This window comes from Antennarius striatus, chromosome 18 (assembly GCF_040054535.1).
Source record: "Antennarius striatus isolate MH-2024 chromosome 18, ASM4005453v1, whole genome shotgun sequence".
Taxonomy (NCBI): domain Eukaryota; kingdom Metazoa; phylum Chordata; class Actinopteri; order Lophiiformes; family Antennariidae; genus Antennarius; species Antennarius striatus.
The window spans coordinates 9,965,955-9,984,255 of NC_090793.1; the positions used below are offsets into that span (position 1 = coordinate 9,965,955).

General features: G+C 39.2%; 1 protein-coding gene across 2 annotated transcripts; it reads left to right on the forward strand.

Moving 5' to 3' along the window:
• Positions 1–1,542: 1,542 nt before the first annotated feature.
• On the forward strand, positions 1,543–16,229 carry sppl2 (signal peptide peptidase-like 2). Of its 2 annotated transcripts, none has more exons than XR_011038865.1 (15): positions 1,543–1,675; positions 3,020–3,136; positions 3,754–3,936; positions 4,528–4,617; positions 4,857–4,996; positions 6,571–6,713; positions 10,184–10,280; positions 11,070–11,186; positions 11,354–11,435; positions 11,549–11,623; positions 11,713–11,775; positions 11,841–11,940; positions 12,238–12,315; positions 12,816–13,668; positions 14,613–14,734. XR_011038865.1 is itself a non-coding variant. In XM_068341383.1 (15 exons), exons 1-15 carry the CDS (start codon positions 1,628–1,630, stop codon positions 14,793–14,795), a joined length of 1,677 nt encoding a protein of 558 aa, XP_068197484.1. In that variant the 5' UTR covers positions 1,543–1,627; the 3' UTR covers positions 14,796–16,229. The 2 variants fall into 2 exon arrangements, 1 of the variants encoding a protein (XP_068197484.1); XM_068341383.1 differs by having other exon boundaries at positions 12,816–12,976; positions 14,613–16,229.
• The last annotated feature ends 2,072 nt before the right edge of the window (positions 16,230–18,301 follow it).

The window sequence follows — 18,301 nt, forward strand, 5'->3', positions numbered from 1 at the left end:
AAAGATTCTACAATAATACATCTGCAGACATCATTAGGATTACTAAATGTACACAATCATCAACTAAATGCAATACTATATCAATAAGTTAAGTTCAATATGTAAAAATAAACAAATAAAAAATTATCAGTCCTTCAGAATTATAATAATAATCCTTCTGTGGGTAAAAGAGTCTCACTGCTTGTTGCAGGAAAATTGTCTTCTTGCTTGTATAGATCTTTGAGAGATCAGCAGCAGATGACTCTTCTTTGGGTGCGAGACACAAGGTGCAGATGAACATTTGCCTTGGTAAGTAATCACTCCAGGAGTCTCAGTCATGATGACTGCATTACTATGAAAATGTACATGTGCAAAACACGCAAACCTAGAAATCCAAGTGTTACACTAAAACATTAACACAACATCACTAATACTTCCATTTTTAAGTTTAACATTAACAGTCTATATGATGCATAGTACTCTTCATATAAAGATGAATACTACTACTAAAAGCAGAACAGAACTTCACAAATATTAAAACCAAAATTTAGCATTTTATTGTGAAGGAAAAACTCGCTTAAGTTCCGGTGATTTGTCACTTCACTCAGGTAAACCAGAAGGAACAACATATGGCATGACATGTTGAGTGAACCAACCTACTGCAATACGTCAATGAATAACAAGATCAAGCTTGCAAAGAATAGAAACTGGATTCATTCAGGCTTCTGGTTCATTGATGCTACAGGTGAGGTATACACTCGACATTAACTTACTTGTATGTATTTATAGCTAGATATATATACAGTATAGTTATATAGAAATAAAAAAATACATAGTTCTTTAATTAATTTTTTTCCTGTTCAATCATGAAGTACTAAACTGTCCCATGAATACAAATAGTTATAAGCCAACTAAATACACATTTGGATCTTTGCATAAACCACAAATAGCTTGATAATTATAAAAGATGAGTTTCATATGCTCAAAAACAGTACAGCCACTTCAAAACTATAACTTATTCAAATTTCACAACTGATCTTTATTGTTCAAGTTTAACTCTCAAAATAGTTGACTGACTCCATTTTCTAAGTGCAGGTGCTTTCTCTGTGAGGTACATCAGGATTTGTAAAAAGTAACAACATCATAACAAAACTTACTGTACAATGTGCAATAAGTTTATTAGCAGTTATTTTGATGAAAATATGATGAGGGCTTAGCAACCTTTTTTACAGTTTGGCTGAGCCGAAGAACTCAGGTGGGGTGAAAGAATATTTTTAAAAGATTTCTGTCTTACACAACTAAACACGAAGTGATATGTTTAATAAAGACAAATACATATTGAATCATTCATTCATTCATTTTCTACTGCTTCATCCGTCGTTGTGGGTCACGGGGAGCTGGAGCCTAACTCAGTTGACATAGGGCGTGACGCGGGGGACACTCCGGGCACGACGCCACTGCACCGGAGTGCCGGATCAAAGAGTTAAAAATCGTTTCTTCTTCACTCTATCATCGGAACGTTTCGTCACTCGTGACGATAATTTCAAAGGAAATGGGCGTGGCCTGTTGGAACAGCTGGTGAGGGCCAGTGTGAGAGGCTCGAGCCGAACCGTGGTTGGTGGATGGACGAAACAACAAGCTAGGCGTTATGAGGGTTACCGAAACACTGATTTGGGCCGCTTTCTTTATCCAGAAGGTGAGAGACTGAGTTTATTTCTTAAAAAAATTTTCTCTAGGCATTTACTTACCATAAAGACACGTGACTGACAGAACAGACTGTCTTTGCTAGCCGTACGACATGATTATCAAGGAATATCTTGGATGCTATGTCTCCTTAGCTGTTAGCTTGCGGATATCACCGTGGGCCACAGAGCCCCACACATCACTTCTTTTTGATTACAACACGAACGGAGGATTAAAATCTGACTCACTGCTATGTGGAAATTACTGTAAGGCTTATGACAGACTGCGTTTTAGACCCGACTGGCCATTTTTTAATCGGGAAAAGTAAGCTACTCACATCAGTTTACAGTTGTTTATCTGTGGTAAAGTGTCTGAAAATTTGCGAGTTAATGGTAAAAATTTCTGGGTGACCACAAACTGAAAATGCTGAAGACACCTGCTCTTTGACGCTGTCCTCATCATAATGTATTGGTTTTCAACGAATTATCTTTTTTTTTCAGTGGAAATAACGTTTTTATGCTCCACAGCAATGTATTATAAATGCGAAAAAATAAGTAGATACAGGATAAACACTTATCCATTCCATTAAAACGAATTTGTTTTGTTTTTGCAATCTAGTTTGAAATGTCTGATTTTTAAGTGTGAAATTGTGCAAATAGCTCATATATTTAATAAAAAATGTTAAATCAACATAAGGGATAAGTGCTAGTAATGTTTTCCAAATATGTCTCCTCAATAAACAAGTCATTATTTTTTTTATTGTCGGTTAGATTTTAATTTAGCCATCATTCTAGTCTTATTACATCCCACTTCAAAGCAGTGATGTATTGAAATTGTCAGTGTTTGTGTGTTTGTCCGTTCGTTTGTTTGAATGTCCACCAAATATCTTCGCAACCGTTGCAGATAGAAAGATGAAACTAAAAACACATTACTTGGGCGGAAAAGGGGATGAAAATGAGATAATGACCTTAACCTTGAAAAAACTACGTCAAGGTCAAATTTAAACTTTTGTACACTCAGGAACTGGATAAGATAGAAAGACGATGGAGAAGGCCTGTGTGAGTAAGACCATAGATCAAAGCTAGTGCATAGCTTTGACCTATCCTGAAAGGTCAAAGCAATGCACTTGTCAGGTACTACTTTAAGGGTACCCTGACCTACCCTTTGAGAGATGTCTTCTACTACTATTTCTGTATGCACTGATCCATAGTGCTTTTTCGTCAATGCTTAAAGCTTTTTGCCTTCTGACAGGACTAATGGTGGAACAAAATGCACACTTACTGTGCAGCTGGAAATAACCACCAAATCAATATCAAAACATTTCAAGTGACCCAGACTTTTTTGTCTTGTTTGACAGGTGGTGGGAGAGTATGGCATGGCCCATTTTAGTGACAAGGACAAGAGCAAAGGAAAGGATTACTGCATATTCTTCAACTCACAGTGGGCGCGTCTACCTCAAGACCTCAGTAAGGCAGTAAGTGAGGTGTAGGAAAGACTGTATAAGCAATTATGATGACACTTTTCATCCAAAATGCCTCACAGCCACACAGAATAGCGAGGAAAAATACAGTGTGCACATTTATGTTTGTGATTAATAAAATGTTTTTCAGGATGCCTCTGAGAAGATGCTGACATCTGATCTCTTGTCTTTGTGCCTGACAGTACTGGCAGCTTCTGTCTGAGCTGCCATTAAAGACAATTAACTTTATGTAATATAATGACTTACAGGAATCTATGCCGGATCTCATGTTCAAAGCCCAGTTTCTTTACTATGATCAAATAACACTTTCATTTCTGGATATACAGTAGACTTATTATTGTATAAAACATTTCTATGCAAGTGTGTGTTGTGTAGTGTGTGTTATCTATCAGATGTTCTCTTATGGTGCTGTAGCAAAGCACATACCCCCTTTGGGGAAGAAATAAAGTAATATTCGATTTGAAACAATTTCAGGCTTTTAGTATCGACCACACCTTTTAGTCAGTCTGTCCACCTAGTATCCTATTGATAGAAAGCTATTTTAATTCATATAGTGTGGAACTACAACAGAATCTTCCCCTGATTAACATTTCCAGTATTTTGTCTTACAGTCACATCTGCAGATCTATGACCTGACAACATCAGTCCTTTGCTCACCCTCTGATGTCCCAGAGGGAGGCTTCCCAAATCGCATCCCCATGGTGATGAGAGGCAACTGTACTTTCTATGAAAAAGTCCGACTGGCCCAGATAAATGGCGCAAAGGGCCTGCTCATTGTCAGCAAGGACAGACTGGTAAAACTACTTGGAACTCCTAATGCATATGTATCACATTGGTGCATGAAGACATTGCAATTTGGTTGCTCATATATGGTCAAGTGACAAGCGGTTCATTTCATGCTGCATATTTTACACTGTCAAGCTTTATTCATCAAAAACTCTTAGAAGACTCTATTTCATCACATCGATCTTGTTTGTTATTTTGATTTACTGTATTCTTGTGTTCGGTCATTGATGTGAAGTAATCCAACAAATCTCATTGAATACCGACAATGACAAATAAATTAATTCATTCATTCATTGTCAACCGCTTCATCCGCTGTGGCGGATAGCGGGGGCTGGAGCCTATCCCAACTGAGGGTGTGAGGCGGGGAAACTCTGAGCACGACGCTAGTGCTCTGCGGAGGCACACAGAGACACAGACAACCAAGCACACACACATTCACACCTATGGTCAATTTAGGACCGGCCAATTAAACTGAGTATGCAAAGCCCCTTAGGTCTTAAAATACATTGAGGCTTTCTTATCCAGTGTTTATGCATTAATATTACATTGAGGTAGGCTCCTCAGAAAGCATAAATCTATGTTTCTTTTTTCTATTGCAGACACCACCTGCAGGAAACAAGACTCAGTATGAGGAGATTGACATTCCTGTTGCACTGCTCAGCTACTCCGATATGCTGGACATAAGCAAGGTGAGGGTAGCCACTAGTGACATACCCTCTGGCTGTGTCTTATTCTATCAGTTTGTTTTCTGATCACTTGGTACACTTAAATAATTGCAAACATACAATCAGACAATATAGCCACACATATTAGTATTTCACAGTTAGTGGTAGATTAATGAAAGTTGTGCTGAGTATACAATAATGGATGCTTGATGGGTAATATCTTAGACTTTCACCTCATTTGATGCTTCTCCTCACTCCTGCAGACCTTTGGTAAATTAAGACTGGTTGCCATGTATGCGCCAAATGAGCCGGTGTTGGACTACAACATGGTGATCATCTTTCTGATGGCAGTAGGAACGGTTGCCGTTGGAGGTTATTGGGCTGGCAGCAGAGACAACAAGAAGTGAGTGGATATGATGGAAGGATAGAGTTGGATACTGACATGTAATGAACATTTGACATAGTTTTGAATGCATTGTTTGATTGCGTAGTTTGATTACCAGTATGTGAAGAAAGTCACTACAGACTGTGATGTTTTAGAGAGTAAATTCCCTGAAAACTCATTAATTGCATAAAAGAAATTAACTGTTTTTTGAGTTTCAAATATTTTATCAGTACAATCTGATCATATTTGATCAGATTGTTTGCCAAATGTACTCGCTCACCTGCCTAACACGTATATAAATTTCTTATCCATTGGGTTCAATATGACATCAGTTCACCCTTTGCAGCTATAACAGCTTTAACTCTTCCAGGAAGGCTGTCCACAAGGTTCAGAATTGCGTTTATGGGAATTGTTGACCATTATTCCAGGAGCACATTTGTGAGGTTACACACTGATGTTGGACGAGATGGCCTGGCTCTCAGTCTCCGTTCAATTTCATCCCAAAGTGTTTTATTGGTTTTATCGGGTTGAAGTGAAGATTTTGTGCAGGCCAGTCATGTTCACCCACACCAGACTGTCATCTATGTCTTTATGGACCTCGCTTTGTGCTCTGGTGCACAGTCATGTTGGAACAGAAAGGGGCCAGCTGCAAACTGTCCCTACAAAGTTGGGAGCTTGGAATTGTCCAAAATGTCTTTGTGTGCTTAAGCATTCAGACTTTCTTTCACTGGAACTAAGAGGCCGAGCCCAGCTCCTCAAAAACAACCCCACACTGCAAACCCTCCTCCACCAAACCTGACACACAGGACCACAGGCAAAAAGACAAAAACAACTAGAACCAATGCAGTCACAGACTGTAACATCCCACGATACCCCTGAATTCAAAATTTTAACTGGACCTACTTGCATAGGTCAAAGATCAAAGCTTGTGCTCTGACCTACTGTCATTGATCAAAGCACTACGTTTGATTTATGGTCTTACTCACACTGGCCTTTCCCCCTCGTCTTTCTATCTTATCCGGTTCCTGAGTGTAAAAAAGTTGAAATTTGACCATGACCTAGTTTTCTCAAGGTCAAGGTCATCATCTCATTTCCATCCCCTTTGCCGCCCGAGCAATGTGCTTTTTTTTTCTTCATCTTTCTATCTGCAACGGTTGCGAAGATATTTGGTGGACATATTAACGGACAGACAGACGAATGAACACATGAACACTGACAATTACAATTCATCACCGCTTTGAAGCCGGATGTAAAAAAGACGTTTTGGAGTGTAAGCTGTATGTTTTGAACTCAGGAAGTGACTGGCAGGTGGGAAAGTGATTGTAAAAAATATACACTGTAAACGATGGGATGATCATTCTGACTGTTTTGTAGTCACCAACCATCAGAGCAGAACCTTTTACAAAAGTGAAAGAAAACCCAAGAGTCTGGCTAACATGATCTCAAAATACTCTGTTGCCAAATAATGTAAGGAATGGATAAGAGTGAAAAGACACTGATCTTTAATCTGTGGGGTTAGTGTCAGATAGCGAACATCCCACAGGAGTATCTTCAGGTCATCATACCTCTTGCAATTTTTTGTCTCTCCGCAGACGCTACATGAAGCATAAACGGGACGATGGTCTGGAGAAGCAGGATGAGGAAACAGTCGATGTCACCCCCATCATGATCTGTGTTTTTGTGGTCATGTGCTGCAGCATGCTGGTGCTACTCTACTTTTTCTATGACTACCTGGGTACAACATACACACCAATGTAACATACAACATACAGTGTTATGAAAAAGTTTGGGCACCCCTGAGGATTTCCCAGATTTTCCTTTATAAATCACAGGTTGTTCGGATAAACAATTTCAGTTAAATATATCATACAGCAGATGATCACGGTGGTGATTGAGAAGTGAAATGAAGTTTATAGGATTTGCAGAAAGTGTGCAATAATTATAGGATCAGGAATGAGTGCATCAAAGGGACGGCACATGTTTGAGTTTTTGGAGATAAAGTCAGAGAGGCCAGACTGAGATGGTTTGGACATGTCCAGAGGAGAGATAGTGAATATATTGGTAGAAGGATGCTGAGTTTTGAACTGCCAGGCAGTTTAAACAAAAGTAGGCAGGTGCATAAATTTGGGCACCACTACACAAAAATTACATAAATGTCTATTAGAGCCTGTTTTTACAAAATAACAGCCTCTAAATGTTTTCTATAGCTTCCAAAGAGAGTCTGGACTCTGGTTGGTTATTTTTGACTAAAGTATTTTCTGCACTATAAGGTGCACTGGACTATAAGGCAGACCTTCAATGAGTGGCCTATCTCAAAACTTTTTCATATATGAGGCATACTGGATTATAAGGTACACCTGATTATAAGGTGCACCTTCAATGAATGGCCTATTTTAAAACTGTTTTCATATATAAGGCGCACTGGATTATCAGGCGCACTGTTCGTTTTTGAGAAAATGCTTTTTAGTGCGCCTTATAGTGCGGAAAATACTGTATTTGTATTCAAACCACTTCTCCAGTTCGGTTGGTGTGATGGTTGCCAGCATGGTCAGCCCGCTTTAAATCACACCACAAATTTTTGACCTTATTCAAGTCCGGGATTGAGATGGCTATTCCAGAACATTGCACTTGTTCCTCTACAGGAATGCCTTAGTAAAATTTGAACAGTGTTTAGGGTCGCTGTCTTGTTGATGTATCCAGGCATAAATTCAGCTTTGTCTCTGATTCTTAAACATTGTTTGCAAGAATCTGCTGATTGGGACTGGAATCCATGCAGCCTTATTAAACTTTAACAAGACTGCCAGTACCTGCACCGGACATGCAGTCCCACAGCATGATGGAACCACCACCAAATTTTACTGTGGGTAGCATGTGTTTGATTTGGAACACTGTTTTCTTCATCTGTCATGCGTACCACCCCTTGTTATGTCCAAGTAACTCAATTTTAGTTACATCAGTCCAAAGCATCTCATTCCAAAATTAAGCTGGCTTGTCCAAATGTGCTTTAGCGTACCTCAAGTGACTGTTTGTGGCATGTGCGCAGACTAAGCTTCTTCCGCAGCGCTCTTCCATAGAGCATCCCTTTGTGCAAAGTGTGCTGAGTAGTTAAATGATACGCAGTCACTCCACCTGCAGCAAGATAATGTTGTAGGTCTTTGGAGCTGATCTGTGGGATGACTTTGACTGTTTCACCATCTGTCGCCTCCGCTTATCTGACATTTGTCTTGACTTGTCACTTCGGGCTTTAAGTAGAACTGTGCCTGTGTTCTTCCATTTCCTCACTACGTCCCTTACAGTGGAAACTGACAGCTGAAATCTTTGAGATAGCTTTTTGTATCCTTCCCCTAAACCATGATGTTGAACAATCTGTTTTCAGGTCATTTGACAGTTGGTTTGAGGCTCTCCTGTTGCCACTCTTCATAAAAATGCAGAGAGGACAACTTACAATTGACCACCGTGAATACCCGTTCTCATGATTGGCTTCACCATGGTATATAGGTCAATGGTCAATGAGCTTATTAAATAAATTTTGTGTTGCAATAATTAGCACTAAAGGTATTCAACTCAATAAAACAACACGGGTGCCCAAATTTATGCACCTGCCTACTTTTGTTTAAATAATTACTGCACACTTTGTGTAAATTCTGTAAACTTCATTTGACTTCTCAAATATTACTCTGTCTGCTATATTATATATTTAACTGAAATTGTTGATCTAAACAACCAGTGTTTTATAAAGGAAAATCTGGAAAATTATCAGGGGTGCCCAAACTTTTTCATACCATTGTACATACTAAATATGCTTCTGAGGATAAAAGATACTCATCCATTTTTTGATTCATTTCTACATGACCAAGTGATTACATCCCACTTCAAAGCGGTGATTTATTGCGATTGTCAGTGTTCGTCCGTTCGTTTGTTTGTCCACCAAACATCTTCTCAACCATTGCAGATAGAAAGATGAAACAAAAAACACATTACACAAGTGGCAAAGAGGATGAAAGTGAGATGATGACCTTGAGAAAAGTAGGTCTAATTTCAACTTTTGTACACACAGGAGCTGGATAGGATAGATCACACTGGCCTCCTCCATATGCACTAGTCTACGAACTAGTCAGGTACTACTTAAGTTGTGGGATGTTGCAGTCTCTGACTGCCTGGTTAATAATGGTGTCAGTCTGACTGACTAATATTTATTGGTGGATGAGGGAAGGTTTGCTTTTCAATGCTAGTCTGTAATATTTTTCCCATTCCTTGTAGTCTCACCTGACTCACATAGCATACACTTTGTTTTTGGGTTGTGGACTGTGAACATAGCAACAATGCTCTTCTTATATGACAATCTCACATTCTTGCTGTTTTTTTATTCTCCTCTTACTGCATGTTCTGAGCTAGTGTGTTTACTTTGAGACATGAGTACAAACCATTTCAACACCACTTACAAGACTGCCATCTGCTTTTTGTCAGATTTTTTAAACAAATGAAAATAAACAGATCGTCAGACCAAGTTTTGGCAAAAAATTGATTTTATGATTCATCCATTTAGCTTTCATCTGAGTTAATCAGGATACAGTCGTTGCCGTATCCCCATTTCCTCTGGATGAACTGCTCTCTGTACAGCATTATGAGGCTGTAGCAGATCCACTTTAGAGATGTTCATCTGCGACCCTATGGAGTTTTCAGATTGAATGACATGTATGACATTGAATGACTCAGCCAACATTCCTCTAACTAGAACCAATGCAGTCACAGACTGCAACATCTCACAACACCCCAGAATTTGAAATTTTACCCTGACCTACTTGCATAGGTCAAAGATCAAACCTAGTGCTCTGACCTACTGTTAAAGATCAAAGCAGTAGCTTTGATCTACGGTCTACTCACTCTGGCCTTCTCCCTCGTCTTTCTATCTTATCCGGTTCCTAAGTGTAAAAAAGTTGAAATTTGACCTTGACTTAGTTTTCTCAAGGTCAAGGTCATCATCTCATTTTCATCCCCTTTGCCGCCTCCGTAATGTGCTTTTTGTTTCATCTTTCTATCTGCAACGGTTGCGAAGGTATTTGGTGTACATACTAGCCAATGAATGGACGAACGAACACACGGACACTGACAATTACAATACATCACCGCTTTGAAGCCGGATGTAATATGAGTCATGTGAAAAATAGCACTAATCTTATGCCTCCCTCTTTCCTTGCTTTTTAGCTATTTGGGTCATAGCAATCTTCTGTTTGGCCTCCTCTGTCGGCCTCCACAGCTGTCTGTGGCCTTTTGTCAGGAGACTCCCTTTCTGCAAGTGCAGGTAAGATACAGTATGTTTAAGAATTTTACTCGACAAAAGTCTGATATCATGTTGTATTGTGCTCTTAATTTGCAAAGTTAACCCAAATGGATTTCATAGTCATGGTTAGGTAGGAAGGAAACTTATCTGTATAAGTAAGTGATTAAAGAAATTAAAAAGAAAAAAACCCATATGGTTTGAATCAAATGCATGAATAAAACTAAAAGATGATTATTAACTCATATTTAACATCATTTACCCAAGGCTAAATAAAAAAACAAAAAACAATACATCTCGGCTATCAAAATCCAACCACATTTGAAGTGTCATCTGATCATTTAGTGAAGGGAGTGTTTGATTTCACATTTAACCAAAAGTCTGATCTAATCTATAGTTTTTACACCTATAAACTGATCTGGAGTCAGAGTGCTGCTTATATTAAATTACAGCCATTCCAGGTGACCATTTGGTTGAGAATGTGATGAAAGTGTTTTCTTTTGATTTGCAAACTGGTTTCGGAACCTATCCGGTCAGAATCTCCAGGATTGCAGTCGGGGCGAGGTGATACCTCTCCTAAAGAAGACCACATGTTCTCCCTCTCATACAGTACATGCATGATGTCGGCAAAGACTGACAAATCTGCTGTAATTACGAATGCTTATTATCTGAGTCGAGCTTGTATAATGTTGGGCATGTAATTGTTGCAAATTGAATTTCAATATGAAAGAAACTTCATCCTATCATAGAACTTGTCTTATCATAGTTATTGTCGTTTTCCATATTGATTTGTGGATCATCCAATAAACACAGGGTGCCGGAGAACAACTTGCCATACTTGCACAAACGTCCTCAGATCTGCATGTTGTTGCTGTCGGCTTTCTGCATTAGTGTCAGCATCACCTGGATGGTTTTTCGCAATGAAGACCAGTAAGTAATAAATGACATCACAAACGTGCACAGACATACAGGTGTTTTCGACATAATGTTGTTTTGTTTTATCCTTTTTTGATAACATGCTGTAATGACATGATGATGATGACGACGACAACTGTGGTGTTGAGAACTGAGTCACAGTCCTGTTATGTACTCTCCAGGTGGGCATGGGTGCTACAGGATACGCTGGGGATCGCCTTCTGTCTCTACATGCTCAAAACTGTCAGACTCCCCACGTTTAAGGTGGGTCAATACCAAGCTAGAACAGAAAATTGTTATGGGGTTGTTTAAATGAATATTTTTCCAACACACTGTGCTAGATCTAAACTCAGCTAATGTGTTTCTCTTCTCTGCAGGCTTGCACCTTACTACTGACGGTCCTTTTTGTCTATGATGTTTTCTTTGTATTTATTACACCCTACTTAACAAGTGTAGGTCAAGTTTGTTTTCATCTTATTAAAAAACATACAGTGTGTTACATCGTGTCATACTTGGGTTACCATCGGCTTTTTCTTCACAGAGTGGGGAGAGTATAATGGTGGAGGTAGCGGCTGGTCCCTCTGACTCCTCCACGCATGAAAAGGTGAGCTCATTTACTGAGGTCCACAGCAAATAGGAAAAGTAACTCTCTCTTTATGTTTCTTCCAGCTTCCCATGGTGCTCAAGGTGCCAAGGTTAAACTCCTCTCCTCTGGCTCTTTGTGACCGGCCCTTCTCCCTCCTGGGTTTTGGTGATATCTTGGTTCCAGGTGATTAAGTTTCTCAGATTCCATGGGGAACTGAAACTACTTAAAGCTCATGATGTGTTTTTGTTGCAGTCCCAAACAGAAAATGTAAAGCGATAATCACAGTGATTCTGTTTACTATTTGTTGCTTAGTTTTAGGGCTGCTGTATTATTGAATGTCGTATAATATTTGGTTCAAACAAATTCAGTGTTGTTTCATTGTCGTAAACTGCAGGGAAACATTATGCAAATAATTGAAGACCTTATCTGATGACACACAATGACTCTTGTCTGCTGAATGGTTGCTGTTTCCTCTGTCAGGTCTGCTGGTGGTGTACTGTCACAGATTTGACATTTTAACACAGTCCTCCAGGATCTACTTTGTGGCCTGCACAATCGGTATGTACATTTATAAAGTGGCAATCACATGGTGTTGCTGCAGTGTTCAGATGGCTTTAAAATTAAGGACGAAGGGAAAAAATAATACAAGATGTGGTTTGTAGTGGGAAATAGATAGAATCCATCCATTGGAGTTCACCAGTACTGTATCTGTAATGGTTATTTAAATAACCCATTCAAAGTTTTCAGAGGGTGTTCCTCTCCTGCTTTAGTATTAGCAAAAGTAAAATAACAAGAAAAAGAAGAAATGTAGAAGGAATAGCCTGCAGAAATTCCTTTCTAAATCCACGGTAGTATCTGTTGAGAATTGTTTCTGGTGCAAGGTGAATGATTAACCACATAGAGCTCCAGACAGGATTAACAATCACTGAGCGATGCAGGTAACTTTTTAATGTAAATGAAATAACTGCATACTGTTTAGTGTTGGCTTTGCATGAGTTTGTTTTTCTTTTTTAAATGATTGTTGAGCCGGTGTGTTTCTTCCCTCTGTTTTCTGTTAGCATACGGAGTCGGCCTACTCATCACCTTCGTAGCCCTGGCTGTAATGCAGATGGGTCAGCCGGCCTTGCTCTACCTGGTGCCTTGTACTCTGTTCACTACCCTCACTGTAGCACTGTGGCGCAGGGAGTTGCCCCAGTTCTGGACTGGAAGTGGATTTGTGGTGAATACCAGTTTGATATGACTGCCTCCCACCAAAGACACAAAGACAAAAAAACAAAACAACAACAACAAAAAACATCTTGTTTAATAACACACAGCGTAAAGTAGAATTTTAAGTTGAGTAACCGCTTAAAATTCCAACCATTCCAACTTCCTCTTTCTGTTTTACTGTCTCCCTCCTCTCTCCCATTGCTGCACACTCCCTTTATTTTACAATGGGTGTTCTGTATTCTGCTGCTGAGAGGGTTCAGCTGCCTTTGAATGTCACTGCAGGTATTCTGTGTAGGCTTGCTGCTTTACATTAAAACATCCTCGTCTTGTTTAAGGTTCCTTTTTGTGAAGCCATGATTGTTGGAGATCTTGGTGATGTAGATCAGCTCAAGCATTTTGCCAGTATTAGTTGACATGTCAAAGATATTCTGTCAGTGGTCCCTAACTGCTACTGGGCCGAACCGAAAGGATACATAACTGACATTATTTCCATTTTATTTATTATCTGATTCTGATTGTTTTGTTTTGGAAAATTACCAGATGGGCGGCACGGTGGAGCAGTGGATTGCATTGTCGCCGCACAGCAAGGTGTTTCCGTATTCAAGTCCCGCTCTGTGTGGAGTGTGCATGTTCTGTCCGTGTCTACGTGGGTTCTCTCCGGGTTCTCCGGCTTCCTCCCACCTCCAAAAACATGCACTTCAGGTTAATTGGCCGTTCCAAATTTCCCATAGTGTGTGAGTGTGAGCGTGAATGGTTGTCTGTTTGCCCGCCTCACGCCCTAAGACAGCTGAGATAGGCTCCAGCTCCCTGTGACCCGTTACGGCGGATAAAGTGGTTCGGAAGATGAATGAATGAATGAAATTACCAGACTCTCCCCGCTACATGTCGATGTAGCGGACTGACAAGTGTCAGTCTCGACACTTGTCATGATAGCAAATCCAACAAATACAGACATCTTTGGAAAGAGCCATTGAGGAGACAGAAGAAGAACCTACGACTTCAATGAGAAGGCAAGCTGCAAAATACCAGCTTTGATGCTGGTTGTATCATTACATCCCGCTTTAAAGCGTTGATGTAATTGTCAGCGTGTGTTCATCCGTTCGTCCGTCAGTCCACCAAATATCTTCACAACCGTTGCAGATAGAAAGATGACACAAAAAGCACATTACTCGGGCGGCAAAGGGGATAAAAACGAGATGATGACCTTGAGAAAACCAGGTCAAGGTCAAATTTCAATTTTTGTACACTCAGGAATTGGATAAGATAGAAAGATGAGGGAGAAGGCCAGTGTGATGTTGCAGTCTGTGACTGCCTTGGTTCTGGTTTTTATTTTTTTTCAATCTCCACACGAAGACCGGTCCGTGAAAATATTGTCTGACGTTAAACCGGTCTGTGGTGCAAAAAAGGTTGGGGACCACTGCTTTCTTTGCATATATTTGAGGTCTCTTATTTTGTGAACAGGAATACCTCTGAGAACATTTAGCCTCTGTTAATTGTGATTTAATTGGTAAAGATGCCCATGATAAAAGAGAAAATTCCCTTTTGCTTTAAATCTACCTGTGGATTTCTGTTACCTTCAATACATTTTGTTTTTTACCAACACATTTCAGCCACCTTATATAGACACTTGCTTTTGTCCCCTGCAGCCTGCCCTAGTCCTCGCACCTATCAACTGTACACAAACAGCAGCGCCACAGATTGACGGGTCCTCAACGAAACCGGAGGCGCAAACCACAGAAACCACCAGGCAGAGTAAGGGATCGCCCCAGCACCCACTTCAGGAAACAAGCCCAGTGGAGAGAGATGAAGAGGAAAAGAAATCTGACTGAGCAGACATCTAGTACAACATTTAACATTCACTTAATATTTAATTTGTTCAGGTTTTTTCTACATTATGTTCATATGGAGTTTTTTTTTTGTATGGACATTTATTTGTTGGTGTGAAGGGAAGCCCAGAGGAGATCTCTTGTGCTGAATTACTGGTTTTCTAAATGGCTGGCTCGACTAGGCAAAGGGACTGAACACGTAAGGTAGATGAATTGACATGGAAAACCTTAGCAAGTAGTGAAAACACAAAAGTATTGAAACACAATGAACATTTTATATTAAATCATTAAGTACAATGAAAAATGTACTGTGGAAGAACTAGTGAGCAGTGAACACTCATCCCAGATTTTAAAAGTCAAAATTTACTCCGATTGGTACTCTGATTTAAGCCTGCATACATTTAGAGATCAATTGTGAATGTGTCAGTGGTGAGCTTACCAGCCCCCCGTTTGTCAGCTCACCCTGCAAATAGTCAAAGTCACCACGCCTCGAGAACCAAGTATTATATGGAGCCTTTCTCTCAGGTCCTTAATGGAGTCTGTATGTTTAAAATTTACTTCCTTGTACAAGTGTCATCTAACCACATTTGAAGGCAAATGATTTTCTCGGTGCTCCCAGTAGTTGCAGGTGATGGCGAGTACAAGCATGGTTAGACAGAAAGTCAGATGGAGGTCAACTTTTCATACATGTTTTCCAGGCATTTACTGCATGGTGAGTGTAAAAAAACCTGAATGCAGACTTCCTGACAGAATGTTAGAAGAAGAAGGTTTGAGGTGCTGCTACTTGGGAACATACCAAGATAAAAACAAACTACATCATAAGCTGATCATCTGCTCATGAAGTTATTGACAGCGATATATAGTCAAAATATATTCAGGGGGCTTTTTTTAATGAAAGCATTTCACATCTTTGTTTTTTGATATTCTAGTTTTACATGTTATTTACATTTTCTTTTTCCATAAAACAAATGTGTAATCTATCGTGCAGACTCTTTATACAGTCACTGGTGGTGCTGTTGGCCACAGCAGATTTGCTGTGAATCCGTGATCCAACAGAAGCCTTGGTTTGTATGTGTTCATGTATTCTCATAAAGATTTAAAGATAGACAAACCAGTCCATCCACCCTGTATTCATTTTGATTTTGGTTTTACTACAACTGAAACAGCAGAGCTAGCGGTTGCTTCATCCTTCACACCAATATAAATACATTACTGGTTGTCCACCATTTACAATGCTTGTTAACAAAGTTCAGTATTTCTGTGTAGATGTTGAGGTCAAAGGTGAGATTATTTGGTCAGAATATTTGGTATTTAGTGTGGACGTGTGCCCATGCAGATTTCGAGATGACCTCATTCATTCACAATTTGAAATTGTCGTCACCAAGTGGTTTTTAATAACTTTCAGAAATGCATATAATAAAGAAATGTTGGATCTGATGATTGATATTTTTTTCTCAGCCGCCTCTGTCAGTGTCATGTCTGCTAGATCATGGATGTTGTGTTACTGAACACAAACTCACCCTTTAAGAGGTTTGAATGTGTCTGTCATGGTGATGCCTCCAGACATACGTTTTAATCCCTGTTATTGGTTCACTCAGTGTAGCGTGCTCCAAATGCTGATCACTATCTGATCATGTTTAGTGGATAGGTTTGCACACATTTATTTAACATAGGAAATTAAATTAGCTGAATTTTAAACAAAGCTACAAAAACATATTTACTGGTAAACCGCGCTTAGACTTAATAATTAGCGATACGTCCGGCAGCGCCGATGCGTCGGCGCATGCGTACAGCTCAATAGCGAAACCCCGTGTCGGTGCGCGTATCGCTTTAAGAAAGTCACGTGACCGATACAGGAACTGTTTCGAACTGACACTGACGTCACAAACTTAAACGCACCTCAGCCTCGCCTATCCCGTATGAGCGGCTGTTTTCTGGAGCTGGAGAAGTTAAAAGCGCAACAGACTCAACTTCAAAATGCTGGAAACAACTTCTTTTTTCAAAAACATAAAAACTTTTAAAAATCCCAGTCCACAAGCATAGTTAGATTTTCACGTTATGATACATAATTACATTATTCATTGCTTGTATCTAAAAACAAAGATATTTGACATTTAAATGAAGGAATGAAATACTGTTGCATAAGATATAATGACTTAAAATTTTATTACTGTACAGTACACACTAGGCCATCAAATCAGTGTCAGTTTAGTCCAAATGTGTCCAAATCAAGGCCCGAGAACCAAATGTGGCCTGCCACATCATTTTATGTGGCCTGGGAGAGCATAAAATGTCAGTGTCTAAAAATAAATAGGTCAAAAATGTGCTTAGACCAGAAACTCTATTTCTCACAATGATTAAGACCATTTAATATTTACAAAAACATTTTGAACAAAGTTAATGTCCTAACTTTTGATGTGTTTCATGTTATTTTTGTGTTTTATGTTTTCATTTTATTCTCCTGGATAGTTTGATCCTTGATTGATGGAGTTATGTGGGTTTCATAACCTGACAAAAGGATTGATGTCATAACAGAGCAACAAACAAAAATATTTGTTCCGTGCCCAAAAAATTTTTGTGACTTAAATAACCCTGAATTTAGTACTTATTCAACATTAAGGAGTAGTTACATTTATTTAATATTACAATGAATTACATTTTTATGTTACATCTGGCCCTTTGATTACAGCCATTATGCTCATGTGTCCCTGGGTGAAGAAGAGTTTGACACCCCTAGTTTAGTCTGTCAACTACGTTGCCTGTAGGGATTTTTAAGGTCCAGGAGGTGTCAGTATGCAGTTTCATGGCATCAACAGTTCCAAAACAGTTTGGCAATGCATCAAAACACTTTTTGACACCTCATCTTCCCAACACTACTTATAACTCAGTGAGCTGTAGAACCAACCGAGTTTCCTCTTTTGAGGACAGTTATGGCTAGTTGCATCTCACAGTACATCTACAATCAGGAAGGCTAACTTGAAATCACAAGACGATGGGTGGGTGACATGATGCTTCAATTTTGTGTTCACTATGACAAAAATTAATGAATTTTTTTCTGCCATGAGTGTTACAATTGAATTTTTTCTTTTTCTTTCTTTCTTTCAAACAAAAAAGTTATAGCAAACCTTCATGCTGCTGTAATTACATGAAAAAAAGACCTTAAATTACCAGAACACACAATGCCAATGATTATGAAGATATACTGTAGGTTGCAAGTCTTCATGTCTTCACTCCAAATAATCATGATGCATTACATTTTATTCTTAAATGATTTTTGAATTAGATCATTTCTATCATCACAAATTATTTGCTGATGAGTTTTTTGTTAAGTTTTGCATCGTTCTCCATTTTCCTCAGCAATGGCGCACACTGTCAGGTTCAATATTCCTATTTCTGTTGTAATGGATTTCTTCGGTATGAGAACTGGGAGATATTGAGATTCCTTTCTTTGAGAAAACGGAAGCCTTGAGAGATACCTAAAGAAAATCATGCAACCTAAAATGATCATC

Bases quoted from the DNA above. Each gene is read 5' to 3' on its own strand.
- sppl2 (XM_068341383.1), top strand. From the start codon at position 1,628: ATGAGGGTTACCGAAACACTGATTTGGGCCGCTTTCTTTATCCAGAAG. The intron at 10,281-11,069 runs GTAAGATACAGT...CAATAAACACAG, and splicing joins CTCCCTTTCTGCAAGTGCAG to GGTGCCGGAGAACAACTTGC. The intron at 12,316-12,815 runs GTATGTACATTT...GTTTTCTGTTAG, and splicing joins CTTTGTGGCCTGCACAATCG to CATACGGAGTCGGCCTACTC.